Source organism: Mobula hypostoma, chromosome 8 (assembly GCF_963921235.1).
Source record: "Mobula hypostoma chromosome 8, sMobHyp1.1, whole genome shotgun sequence".
In the NCBI taxonomy this organism is placed as follows: Eukaryota; Metazoa; Chordata; class Chondrichthyes; order Myliobatiformes; family Myliobatidae; genus Mobula; species Mobula hypostoma.
The window spans coordinates 67827277-67841400 of record NC_086104.1 but is presented as its reverse complement, the minus strand read 5'-3'; the positions used below and the strand labels follow the sequence as shown (position 1 = coordinate 67841400).

The 14124-nt window shown below is 43.3% G+C and overlaps 1 protein-coding gene across 7 annotated transcripts in view; it reads left to right on the top strand.

Moving 5' to 3' along the window:
- The window catches only part of LOC134350601 (utrophin-like), a 537041-nt gene that overhangs the window by 193214 nt on the left and 329703 nt on the right, over window positions 1–14124 (top strand). For all 7 annotated transcript variants that reach the window (XM_063056033.1, XM_063056035.1, XM_063056034.1 and 4 more), the window contains 2 exons: window positions 4318–4488; window positions 5529–5708. In XM_063056033.1, coding sequence (XP_062912103.1) covers window positions 4318–4488; window positions 5529–5708 — 351 coding nt within the window. The remainder of the gene's footprint in view (window positions 1–4317; window positions 4489–5528; window positions 5709–14124) is intronic.

Below are 14124 nucleotides of genomic sequence, written 5' to 3'. Positions count from 1 at the left end.
TTCATCTTTACAGTAGAGGAGGCCGTGGATAGGCATAACAGAATGGGAATGGGATGTGGAATTAAAATGTGTGGCCACTGGGAGATCCTGCTTTCTCTGACGGACAGAGCGTAGGTGTTCAGCAAAGCAGTCTCCCAGTCTGCGTCGGGTCTCGTCAATATATAGAAGGCCACATCGGGAGCACCGGACACAGTATATCACCCCAGCCGACTCACAGGTGAAGTGTCGCCTCACCTGGAAGGACTGTCTGGGGCCCTGAATGGTGGTAAGGGAGGAAGTGTAAGGGCATGTGTAGCACCTGTTCCGCTTACAAGGATAAGTGCCAGGAGGGAGATCAGTGGGGAAGGATGGGGGGGACGAATGGACAAGGGAGTCGCGGAGGGAGCGATCCCTGCGGAAAGCAGAGTGGAGGGGAGGGAAAGATGTGCTCAGTGGTGGGATCCCGTTGGAGGTGGCGGAAGTTACGGAGAATAATATGTTGGGCCCGGAGGCTGGTGAGGTGGTAGGTGAGGACCAGGGGAACCCTATTCCTAGTGGGGTGGCGGGAGGATGGAGTGAGAGCAGATGTGCGTGAAATGGGGGAGATGAGTTTGAGAACAGAGTTGATGTTGGAGGAAGCGAAGTCCCTTTCTTTAAAAAAGGAGGACATCTCCCTCGTCCTGGAATGAAAAGCCTCATCCTGAGAGCAGATACGGAGGAATTGCAAGAAAGGGATGGCATTTTTGCAAGAGACAGGGTGAGAAGAGGAATAGTCCAGATAGCTGTGAGAGTCAGTAGGCTTATAGTAGACATCAGTGGATAAGTTGTCTCCAGAGATAGAGACAGAAAGATCTAGAAAGGGGAGGGAGGTGTCGGAAATGGACCAGGTAAACTTGAGGGCAGGGTGAAAGTCGGAGGCAAAGTTAATAAAGTCAACGAGCTCAGCATGTGTGCAGGAAGCAGCAGCAATGCAGTCGTCAATGCAGCGAAGGAAAAGTGGGGGACAGATACCAGAATAGGTAGGGAACATAGATTGTTCCACAAAGCCAACAAAAAGGCAGGCATAGCTAGGACCCGTACGGGTGCCCATAGCTACACCTTTAGTTTGGAGGAAGTGGGAGGAGCCAAAGGAGAAATTATTAAGAGTAAGGACTAATTCCGCTAGACGGAGCAGAGTGGTGGTAGAGGGGAACTGATTAGGTCTGGAATCCAAAAAGAAGCGGAGAGCTTTGAGCCCTTCCTGATGGGAGATGGAAGTATATAAGGACTGGACATCACTCCCAGTGGCCATACATTTTAATTCCACATCCCATTCCCATTCTGACATATCTATCCACGGCCCCCTCTACTGTAAAGATGAAGCCACACTCAGGTTGGAGGAACAACACCTTATATTCCGTCTGGGTAGCCTCCAACCTGATGGCATGAACATCAACTTCTCTAACTTCTGCTAAGGCCCCACCTCCCCCTCGTACCCCATCCGTTATTTGTTTTTATACACACATTCTTTATCTCACTCTCCTTTTTCTCCCTCTGTCCCTCTGACTATACCCCTCGCCCATCCTCCGGACCTCCTGTCTCATGATCCTCTCATATCCCCTTTGCCAATCACCTGTCCAGCTCTTGGCTCCATCCCTCCCCCTCCTGTCTTCTCCTATTATTTTGGATCTCCCCCTCCCCCTCCCACTTTAAACTCTCTTACTAACTCTTCCTTCAGTTAGTCCTGAGGAAGGGTCTCGGCCTGAAACGTCGACTGTACCTCTTCCTAGAGATGCTACCTGGCCTGCTGCGTTCACCAGCAACTTTGATGTGTGTTGCTTGAATTTCCAGCATCTGCAGAATTCCTGTTGTTTGCTTTTTAAGATCGGTTAAAAGGCTGATTAAGATTTCTGCTCCACAATGTTTACTCAACTACAGGATTCTCTGGTGGGCTTCAGTTCAGAAACACTATTTACTTGCAGTACTGTTTGCATAATGTTTTGTTTTCATTGCACTTTGGGTGTTTGACAGTCTTCGTGGATTATTTTATTTTCTGATAGACATGATGTGTTTTGTTTTGTTCTCTGCACATTTGGTGTTAGACAATCTTAGTTCATGTATATGGGGTTTATTTTTGAGTTTCTTTGTTTCATTGTTCCCTGTTTGGAGACGAATCTCAAAGTTATACAGTGTATACATACTTTGATAATAAAATGGACTTTGAACTTCATACCACTCCTCTCCCCCTCCCCCTCCCACTTTCAAATCTCTTACTAACTCTTTCTTCAGTTAGTCCTGACGAAGGTTCTCGGCCTGAAACGTTAACTGTACCTCTTCCTAGAGATGCTGCCTGGCCTGCTGCGTTCACCAGCAACTTTGTTGTGTGTTGCTTGAATTTCCAGCATCTGCAGAATTCCTGTTGTTTGCTATCCACTCCTGCCTCTTTTTACTCTTTACAAATCTGAAAAAGCTTTTGGTATCCTTTTTTATATTATTGGCTAGCTTGCCTTCATATTTCATTTATTTTTTTTTCCTTACTGCTTTTTTAGTTGTCTGCTATTAGTTTTGAAAAGTACATGTTTTTAAAAACAGATATGTAGTGCACTTGAATACATGTTTGATAGAACTGAAGGGACAAGGAAAGCATTTTTCCAATATCATAGCAATTGTTTCCATTCCTAGTAGCTTTCTACTCCTTGATTCAAAATGGTCTTGATTTGGAATGGGAAGGTTATATGTTGGTAAGATGTTGAGTTTACTTTCAGAAAAGTAGTAGTTAACTTGTGTTCCAATATGAATGCTTTCCTCTTGGAATATTATATACAGATCTGGTTGGTCTACCTAGGTAATAAAATACTTGCAGTGGAATGAGTGCATCAAAAGTTCACCCTGTCGATCCTGAGGTGGAAGGTTTCACCTCTGTTGAAAAATCAGAGTTTGAACACAAACTTTTAAAGAAATTGATCTCATTGAAAGATGAAATTTTTGTGGGGCATGATAGGATGGAGGTAGGAATGTTACCTCTAGTAAAGGTACCAAGAAAGAGGAATCTCTGTGTGGGTCAGCCAGCATGGGTCTTTGTCAAGGTGTGAGAGAACCAGAATCAGGTTTGTATGTTTGTGGCAGCAGTATAGTGCAATGCGTACAAAGTTACTATCAATTACAATAAGGAGTAGATTTTTTAAAAAGTGCAAGAAGGGAGAAAAATAACGAATTAGTGTTCGTGGACCATTCAGAAATGTCGTGACAGAAGGGAAGAAGCTGTTCCTAGGCCTAGAATACTGAGTGTGCTTCTCCAGGCCCTGTATGTCATCCCTGATGGTGGTGATGAGAAAAGGGCATGCCCTGCATAGTGAGGGCCCTAAGTGATTTTTGTCACCGCCTTGAGGCATTGCCTTTTGACTATGCCTTCATAGTGTGGGGGCCATTGCCCGTGATGAAGCCAGCTGAGTCCTCAACCTTCTGTAGTTGTTTTCAATCTTGATGCAACTGGTCTGAGTGTTCTCCTTGGTACATCTGTAGCAATTTGTTAGAATCTTTTGTGCCATACCAAATCTCATACTCCAAATGAAATATTGAAACATAGAAAACCTACAGCACAATACAGGCCCACAAAGTTATGCCGAACATGTCCCTACCTTAGAAATTACTAGGGTTGCCGCCTTCATGATTGCATCAGTATGCTGGGCCCAGAGTAGATTCTGTGAGATGTTGATGCCTTCATTATGGCGAAATAACTGCCTCATTCTCATTCACCTATCCTTTGTTCCTGAACGAAAAAAGTGCAAAACTAAAAATATTCAACTTCCTTCAGAGTGACTAAACTTTGAAAATGCTGATATGAAGGAAGAAAGAACAAAATTTATGGCCTACAAGGTCTAGTGCCCACAGGTTAAAAAAGCTGAAGTTTGCAGATGAGAAGGGGAAGGCCCAAGGTTACCAAGGAGCAATAGATCATATAGGTAAAAATGGAAAAGCCCTCCAGATACTGAGGCAGAGTGCTCGTGACCAGTTGGCAAGTAGAGGGCCAGGGAACTGCACTGTCGTAAGCTGGAGGCGAGATGTCAGGTCAGGGGGCTGGGGGCATCTAGAGCAAAATGGTAAGGTCAACCACCAGGGGCATCCAGGGTGAAGTGCATGACTGGTGACTGCCTGGGTGGGGTGGCCTCATGAGGAATGTGTAGGAAAAGTTTGTGCTTGGAATTGCTCTTTTTAACAGCGTGAAGGTAACTCCTCAAAGGTAAGAAGCTGATTTGAAGGTTTTGCATGGTTGAGAAATTGAAGCCACCTGCAAGGTAATTCCATTACAATAATTTGGTACTAACCCAGTCTTTCACACACATTGCCATTGGCTTGCAGGTCACTGAAGGGAAGCAGGACCTTGAAAAGGCCTTGCAGCTATCTCGCAAATGGAAGAATGAGACCAAATCACTGTCAGAGTGGCTGACCTCAACCGAAGGTGAAGTGAACCTTAAATCTTCTGGAGAAGTGAGGTCTGATAACTTAGATGCAGAAATCAAATGGATTAGAGTAAGTACTTTGTTCTCTAATTTAATTGGCCTCATCGAATATAGACCAGAAACAGGTGCTTGATCCATGATGTCTGTGTCGAACATAATGCCAGTTGTATTTGCTTCCATAACTTCCCTTGGCGTCTCATTCCAGGCACCTACCACTCTGTACATTTAGAAACAAAGTAGAAAAAAACCTTCTTTAAACTTTCCCATTCTCACCTTAAATCTGTTCCCTCCGATGTTTGATGTTTCCACCCAGGGGAAAATGACTTGGGATGAAATATCCCATTTCTTCTTTCCATAATTTTACAAATGTGGCTTGTCCAAAGGTCTGCACTGCTGCAACATGCTTCCTGATTTTTATACTCTGGACCCTGACCAATGAAGGCAAGTAGTATGTCATGCACCACCTTTACCACCCTATCTACTTTTCAGAGAGTTATGGACTTGAAATTGAAGATCACTCTGTACATCATAGCTTTTAGTGGTCTGCTACTTACCATATACTTTTACATTTCACCTCCCAAAGTGCACCTTCTGAACTCCACCTATCATTTGCTAAGTACTTCTTGCTGAATACTTGGGCAACCTTCCTCATTATCCACAGTTCCATCGATTTTTAGTGTTTTCTGCAAACTTCCTAATCAGATTATTGACAATTCTGTCCGAACTATATCATATAGGGGTCCCAGCATTGTTTTTGTGGAATACCACAAGTCATAGAACTTTACTCAGAATACCATCCCTTCACTACTACTCTTTCTTCCCTGGCTGAGCTAGTTCCTGTGTCTAATGTACCAATATCCCATGTATCTTCATTTTCTGGATCAGCCTATCATCGGGGTGCCCATGAAAGGAGTCATTTATAACTGAAATATAAAGTTTGATATAGAGCAGGATTGATGTAGGCCAACTGGTGATCAGGTTTGATTTAAATTTTACTCTGTAGTATTCTTAGTATTAATCATATCTTAACATGCTGTTTCTCTTAAAGATGGATGCTTTATGCAGCCAAATAATTAAGAATGGACAATATATATTTTTTTATTAAAACAGCTGATTCTGAAAGATTTGGAGGCAAAGAAAAGTGAACTCAATGGTATCACTGAGAGTAGTGCAGCCCTGCAATGTCTGGTCGAAGGCAGTGAAGGAATTCTGGAGGATAACCTTTGTGCACTGAACACGAATTGGAACAGGGTCCACACACTAGCACAGAGTTGGAGTGCCAGACTATTGGTAAGTAACATTATAACTTATTGAAAGGGAACAAAACAAGCCACAACATACTGCTATGATACTAGGATGGTTGGAAAGTGAGGTGTTATTACTGGATGCATTAAGTTCCATTGTTAAAAGACAATCTCAGATTCTCAAGCATCAATTTCCAACAGCTTGACAGAGCTGAAGCACATTGAAGAAGGGGATCTGTTTCTTGCAATAACCAAGTACCACCACAAGGCAGAGCTGTTGCTTCGTTCACTGATTGTTCTTTGATCTCTGGAACAGTTTGAAAGTATCTGAATCAGGTTTATTATCACCAGCATGTGTTGTGAAATTTGTGAACTTAGCAGCAGCAGTTCAATGCAATACATAATATGGAAAAAGAAAAAAAATAAATAAGTAAACAAGTTTCATGAGAACTAACAACTAATGACCGTAATCATTTATGGGAAAGAGAAGACGTCACGCCTCTCATGGCATCCTAAAGCACATAACAGCCAATGGCAAACTTGAAGTGCAATTGGTGATGTATTAATGGTCTAGAGCTGACTATTCATCTTTCGTCAAATGAAGTGAAGTTCCCTTTTTTAAAATACGGATTTTGTACTGCAGTTACTTGCCATTTTTTCTGTTGATGAGATGTCGAGTACTGCACCCAGTGCTAAAATCCTTAATTTTGCAGCATTAATTAAATTTTCATGTTGCTTTTTATTTAGCTAAGATAAATGCGTTTGCCTTATGTAAAGGATAATCAAAGAAAAATGAGGCCAAGGCTGGCTCCTTAACTTAATCTCATTCCCTGGTAATACCTATTTTCATTATTTATTCCACCTTTCATTGAGTTCACTGAAATTGCTGTGTATAGCACCAGACCTGCTGGGTGTTTTGTGCTAAAGGATCCATCTTTCTAACAACATGTCTGACAAAATATTCTTCTAACTTCCTCACTGATCTTGTAGTGATGATCTGTGTCTCATTGCTGCTGATTCAACAGTGGAAGTAATACTTCGTCAACCTTTGTTAAATCTGTCTTAAGTTTGTCGTCATGGTGAGAAAACCTCCATTGTTGGATTATTCATGAGCTTTCACTCCAAATATTTCAAGTGTTTTAAATTTATAATAGATTTATCTCAGCATATCGTATTGTGTACGTGCTGACAACTGCATCCAGGATCCCAACTGTGGTTGTTAAATTATGCTGGTTTAACCAATTTCCCTCGGGATCAATGAAATATGACTATGACTAGTTGTCTTAATACTCATTCTGACTCACATAGTGTTTTGCACATTCATTTTTAATGTTCCTCATATTTCCTTATGACATTTTGGGCTGCTCAGCTGACTTGTGTCCACACAGGCTCTGCAGAACATTACAATCAGTCCCACTCCCGTGCTTATGACCTTGCAGTCTTCTCATTCTCACCTTCTGGAATTTATCAATCTCCAATTCTCCTACACTGGAGTCAATAACCAACTAATCCATGTGTCAGGTGTTGAGAGGAAATCTGGGTATGTGGGGGAAATCCAGCTGCTCTCAAGGAGAATGTCCAGACTTTGTATAGTTACTGATCATTGGAGCAACACGCGAAGCAGCAGTAGCTCCAGTGCTGCTCAGAGGAATGTCCTTTTCATCGTAACGCGCCAACCTGGAAATGAGTTGCTGCCTGCTCTACGTAGATGAAAATGTGGGAATAAGTAGGACAAACTTTAAGAATCTTTAGAAAGTAATTTGATACTTTGAAACTCTAATTGGTTATGTTACCACGTAGCATAAGTTAGTTTATGGTAGATGGGCATTTGATAATGTATAAAGAGTGTATGCATGAATTGTAATTATCCATTCCTTCTGGCAGACCATTATGTCAGGAAAAATGGTTCAATCAAGGTTTATGGAAGAAATAAGAGATGGTGTTAGATCCAAAGGGAAATCGTGTTAAATTGAGGTGTGGGAGCTATCTAGAATTAAACAAAGGAAGACAATAAGATTGATTTAGAAAGGAAGATTGGAGTATGGGAATACACTTGGAGGGTATTGAGGAGCAGATGGGAATACAGATTCTGGAACGATGTAATAATAATAGGGTTGTTGTGATGGGAGATTTTAACCTTCCTAATATTGATTGGCATCTCCTTAGTGCAAGGGGTTTAGATGAGGCAGAGTGTGTTAGGTGTGCTCAGGAAGGCTTCCTGACGCAATATGTAGATAAGCCAACGGGAAGAGAGGCTGTACTTGATCTGGTATTGGGAAATGAACCTGGTCAGGTGTCAGATCCCTCGGTGGGAGAGCATTTTGGAGATAGTGACCACAACTCTTTATCTCCTTCACCATAGTGCTGGAGAGGGATAGGAGCAGATAATTTGGGAAAACATTTAATTGGGGTAGGGGGAAACAGGATGTTATTAGGCAGGAACTTAGTTATGAGCTGATGTTCTCAGGGAAATGCACGGCAGAAATGTGGCAAAAGTTCAGGAAACATTTGCATGGAGTTCTACATGGGTATGTTCCATTGAGGCAGGGAAAAGATAGCAGCGTTAAAGAACCATAGTGTACAAAGGATGAATGAACTTGGCCTTTTCTCCTTGGAGCGACAGAGGATGGGAGGTGACCTGATAGAGGTGTATAGGATGATGAGGCGCATTGATTGTGTGGATAGCCAGAGGCTTTTTCCCAGGGCTGAAATGGCTAACATGAGGGGGCATAGTTTTAAGGTGTTTGTAAATAGGTACCGAGGGGATGTTGTGTGGCAGGTGTGTGGAATGCACTGCTGGTGGCCGTGGTGGAAGCAGGTACAATAGTGTCTTTTAAGAGCCTCTTAGATAGGTACATGGAGCTTAAAAAAATAAAGGGCTATGCACTAGAGAAATTCTAGGCAGATCCTAGAGTAGGTTACAAGGTTCCACATGGTAGGCTTATTCAGAAAGTTAGAAGGCATGGGATTCAGGGAAGTTTGGCCAGGTGGATTCAGAATTGGCTTGCCTGCAGAAGGCAGAGGGTGGTGGTGGAGGGAGTACATTCAGATTGGAGGATTGTGATAAGTGGTGTCCCACAAGGATCTGTTCTGGGACCTCTTACTTTTCGTGATTTTTATTAACGACCTGGATGTGGGGGTAGAAGGGTGGGTTGGCAAGTTTGCAGATGACACAAAGGTTGGTGGTATTGTAGATAGTGTAGAGGATTGTCAAAGATTGTAGAGAGACACTAATAAGATGCAGAAGTGGGCTGAGAAGTGGCAGATGGAGTTCAACCCGGAGAAGTGTGAGGTGGTATACTTTGGAAGGACAAACTCCAAGGCAGAGTACAAAGTAAATGGCAGGATACTTGGTAGTGTGGAGGAGCAGAGGGATCTCGGGGTACATGTCCACAGATCCCTGAAAGTTGCCTCACGGGTGGATAGGGTAGTTAAGAAAGCTTATGGGGTGTTAGCTTTCATAAGTCGAGGGATAGAGTTTAAGAGTCACGATGTAATGATGCAGCTCTATAAAACTCTGGTTAGGCCACACTTGGAGTACCGTGTCCACAGTTCTGGTCGCCTCACTATAGGAAGGATGTGGAAGCATTGGAAAGGGTACAGAGGAGATTTACCAGGATGCTGCCTGGTTTAGAAAGTATGCATTATGATCAGAGATTAAGGGAGCTAGGGCTTTACTCTTTGGAGAGAAGGAGGATGAGAGGAGACATGATAGAGGTGTACAAGATAATAAGAGGAATAGATAGAGTGGATAGCCAGTGCCTCTTCCCCAGGGCACCACTGCTCAATACAAGAGGACATGGCTTTAAGGTAAGGGATGGGAAGTCCAAGGGGGATATTAGAGGAAAGTTTTTTACTCAGAGAGTGGTTGGTGCGTGGAATGCACTGCCTGAGTCAGTGGTGGAGGCAGATACACTAGTGAAGTTTAAGAGACTACTGGACAGGTATATGGAGGAATTTAAGGTGGGAGCTTATATGGGAGGCAGGGTTTGAGGGTTGGCACAACATTGTGGGCTAAAGGGCTTGTACTGTGCTGTACTATTCTATGTTGGCACAGCATTGTGGTCCGAAGGTCCTGTACTGTGCTGTACTATTCTATGTTCTATGTTGGCACAGCATTGTGGGCTGAAGGGCCTGTAATGTGCTGTAGATTTTCTATGTTCTCTATAGAACATGAGAACCAGCTGCTGAAGATTCTATAATTATGTGAAGAGAAAAACATTTGTATAACATTTGAGTCCTGAGGAAGGGTCTTGGAGCCAAACGTCAACTGTTTACACTTTTCCATTGATGCTGCCTGGCCTGCGGAGTTCCTCCAGCATTTTGTGTACTTGTTGCTTTGGATTTCCAACATCTGCAGATTTTCTTATGTTTAACATTTGTATAAATGTAGATCTCCCAAAGTCAGAAACAAGAAATTGCAATTGGAAACTAAGGAAGACAGAACACAATTTGGTTTAGTCTTCAGAAGGGAAGTTTCAGCAAACTGCCTCGATGAGCATGTCACTACCATCATCATGGACTTTGTCAGCAAGTGTGTTGAGGACTGTATACCAAAAGGACAAACTGGTGTTCCCAAACTGGATATTATGGATGAAAGGAGAGATCCACACCCTATTGAAATCTTGGACTGCTGTGTTTTTATCTGGTGACCATGAGCTTTACAAAAATTGACTTGTGAAATTATCTAGGATGCCAAGAGACGACATCATTCCAAAATCAAGACCTTGACCAGCCGTCAATTGTGGCAGGGCATACTTGCTATAACAGGTTACAAGTTGAAGTTAGGCAGCCACGCTGACAACAGAGCATCCCATTTCAAAGGGGACTGGAATGTTAACAAACAACCCCCCCCCTCCCCACAGCCTCCAATGCACTTGAACTCACTGTCAGATTGTGGAATGTGAACCCAAGAAAAGCACCAGACCTGGGTGGTGTCCCTGGCTGTTTCCTTAAATCCTATGCAGATCAGCTGGTGGGTGTATCTGCAGACATTTTTAACCTCTTCTGTATTTGCTGTGAGGTTCCAACCTGGTTTCAGAAGACCACCATCATCCCGGTACCTAAGTGAAACAAGGTAATGTCTGTTAGCTCTGAAATGCAGCATTGTGAAGTGCTTTGAGAGGCTGGTCATCACAGACATTAACTCAAGCCTCCGAGACAAACCTCAACACATTGCAATATACCTGCAGCCTAAACAGGTCCATGGCAGATACCATCTCCCTGACCCTACGCTCATCTCTGGAGCATCAAGGAAGTGAAGGCACTTGTATTAGACTACTGCTTATTGACCACAGCTTGGCCTTAAATATCATGAATCAATGCAAGCTCATTTTTGCAATCCTTGTCCTGGGATTCAAATCTTCCCTTTGCAACTGGATTCTTGACTTCCTGACTAATGGGCTCAAATCATCGATGATCGACTCCTCCACCTCACCAATTTTTATCGATACACTACAGAGAGGATCATGGCTTGGTATGGCAACTGCTCTTCCCAAGACAGCAAGAAACTGCAGAGAGTTGTGCACACAATCCAGTGTACCACAGAAACCAGCCTCCCTTTCACACTGTGTACACTTGGCACTGCCTCAATAAAGCAGCCTCCAGAATCAAAGACTGCATCTCCCCTGGACAACCTCTTTTCTCCCCTGGACATCCTCTCTTGTCCCCTCTCCCATCGTGTAGAAGACACAAAAACCTGAAAGCATACACACTAGCTTCTGTGGCATTGTTATAAGACTGTGGAGCCGTTCCCTAATACAATAAAATGGACTCTCGACCTCACAGTCTATCTCATGATGCTCTTCTGCACTGCTCTTCTCTGTAACTGTTATACTTCATTCTGCACTGCGTTATTATTTTGTGTTGTACCAACTCAAGGCACTGTGTAATGAGTTGATCTGTATGAACTGGATGCAAGACGAGGTTTACACTGTACTTGGGAACATGTGACAATAATTAACTGATTTATGTATTTGGGAATTAATGGTCCAAAGAAATTAGGAACTAAAGGAAATAAGTTTTGTTAGAAAAATGGACCTAGGGAAATTAATGGGGTTAGAAGCTGATTAATTTCCCGAAGTTTATAGAGTAACTGGCATCGGAGGTTGCTGCTTTGATAGTTATTTTCCAAAAAATTTTAGATTCTGGGAACTTCTGACATATTGGAAGGTGGCATGACTTTTTTTTAAAAAGGGAGGGAAAGAAAGGGATTTACAGATCACTGAAGGCTGATTTATACTTCTGCGTCAAAGCGATGCCCTAGGTATGGCGTAGCCATGAACCCTACACGGATCCCTACGCTGTAGCCTGACGCACACCTCTCCCAAAATGTAACTATGCGTCGCGGCAACACAGATGCAACAACTGTGATTGCTCTGCTTGGTAGCATCGCATTTCCTCCTACGCTGCAATAGCTTCCCATTGGGCCACTGAAAGGCAGGGAAGGAACTCTGGCTGCAATGCTTGCCATAAAGCTTTACGGACCTCTGAAATTATGGAGGACACATTTCGCTTTTAAAAAAAAGACGCTCGCTTTAAACTTGTTTACCCCAAGAAAGACTACCATGACCATGAAGCCTTGCACAGGCAGGTGTGTGCGCATGCGTGACGTGCCCAAATTGCAGAGCGACGGAGACACCAACGCACAAGTATAAATGCTCCCAACGCATGTAGCCCACTTGCGTTGCTTACGGCGTCCATTTGACGCACAAGTATAAATCAGCCTTTAGTCTCCCATCAGTGATGGGAAAATGGTCTGTTCTACTAAGAAAAAAAGATGTAATAACAGAGCATTTGGAAAGCATTAACCAGATTGGACAATCAGCAAGTGTTTCTGAAAGGGAAAACATGCTTAACAAATCTGCTGGAGATTTTGAGGATATATCTAGTCAGATGGGTGAATGCAACCTATGAATGTTGTGTATTTGGACTCAAGGGTTTCATTAGACTCCACTAAGAGGTTCTGAGGCCTCTGTTGGTCAGAATTAACCATGGATATTGTGTCCTAGCTGTCTAGATGCGTAAGCCTGGGCAGTATGATCTGGAGAGCAAGCTATTGTCCATGTAGCAACCCCCCCCCCCCCAACATATCTGATGAACCCAAAGGAATGGCAAAGACCAAAACAATTTGGTACCAGCAGCACGGCAGGAATTGCTGGGCAATACTGAACTCAATGTAGGATTGCTTTAGGAATTCCAGCTCTGGATTTTTCCCTCGGGATTTACTCCCAGAGCCTTTCCCATGAGTGGGTATAGCCGCAAGGCAGCAGAAGTATGAGATAAGAGATTTCCTTCTCCTGGATGGTCTGCCAACCATGGCTGGCTGACAAGCCTCGTCTGCCCAAAGCGACTGGTTTTAAGCTGCCAGTGGCCTGCCTTTGCCCCATTTCCTGTCAGTAGAAACAGTTCAGCTGGGCCACACATGAAGGCCAGGAGCTGGACTTGGTTGTCAGAAACTATTTGAGGTGCACGTCATTGGAAGCATTTATTAGGTAGTGGGAGTTTTTCCCCTTTACCACCCCCGGCTGCAACAATCTTAAGGAACCACCAAAAGGTTAGCATGCAGAATTTAAAGAATAGAGATAATAAAGTCGTGGTTGAGAATTGATTGACGGATATGAAATCAAATAGCAAGGAATGGGTGTTGAACCAGTAGACAAGCACTGATTCATGGGTGTCTCAGACATTAGTGCTTTGTCCTCAGCTGTTCACAATATCTTGCAGTGATTTGGATGAGATAACTAATTGTAACAGATGACTCAAAGCCAGAGAGGAAAGTTTGCTCTGCTGAGATGTTGTTCATCCATCGTCGACATCGATTTGGATTTAAGTGAGGGAGAGTTGCACAGCGTCAGCCTCACTGTCTCTTCCCAATTCCCATCTGGATCCAGTCGCAAGACAGAGTTGAGACGGCTGGAGATGGAACAAGGCGCAATGGATAACCAGGTGGTCTTCTGTGTCTTGTCCTGCTCTACACGTTCCATGATGCTAGCAGAGACCACCTTCTTGACCGTTGGACCTTCCATTGGTCTCGTCCGCTCAATCCGATAAAGCGAAAATAGATCGCTTTATAATTTGAATGGTGATCAATTGGGATGGTGGGGTGTGATGAGGCCTTGGTCTCCTTGCACACAAAGCAAACAGACTGTTATTGTAAGTAGTTCTGAAGACATTGTACAGACTTCACAGAGAGAAAGTACAGGAGGTCAGCGTCAAACTGGTATCACTGGAGCTGTGAGACAGCTGTGCTACCTCCAGCTTCAATGGTCCTCTTTTAGATAAAATTTCTGCCTGAGTAACTATTTGTGGATAATGCATTTCATGTTCTAATAGCTGTCCATAAAGTGGTTATTAAATTTCCCCTTTCATGCTTTCAGTGATTATTGAACTTGTGTATTGAAAATGATATAATGCTGTCATTGGTGCAATGTCACATAAAGGACGTTATCTCTGGCAAGAGC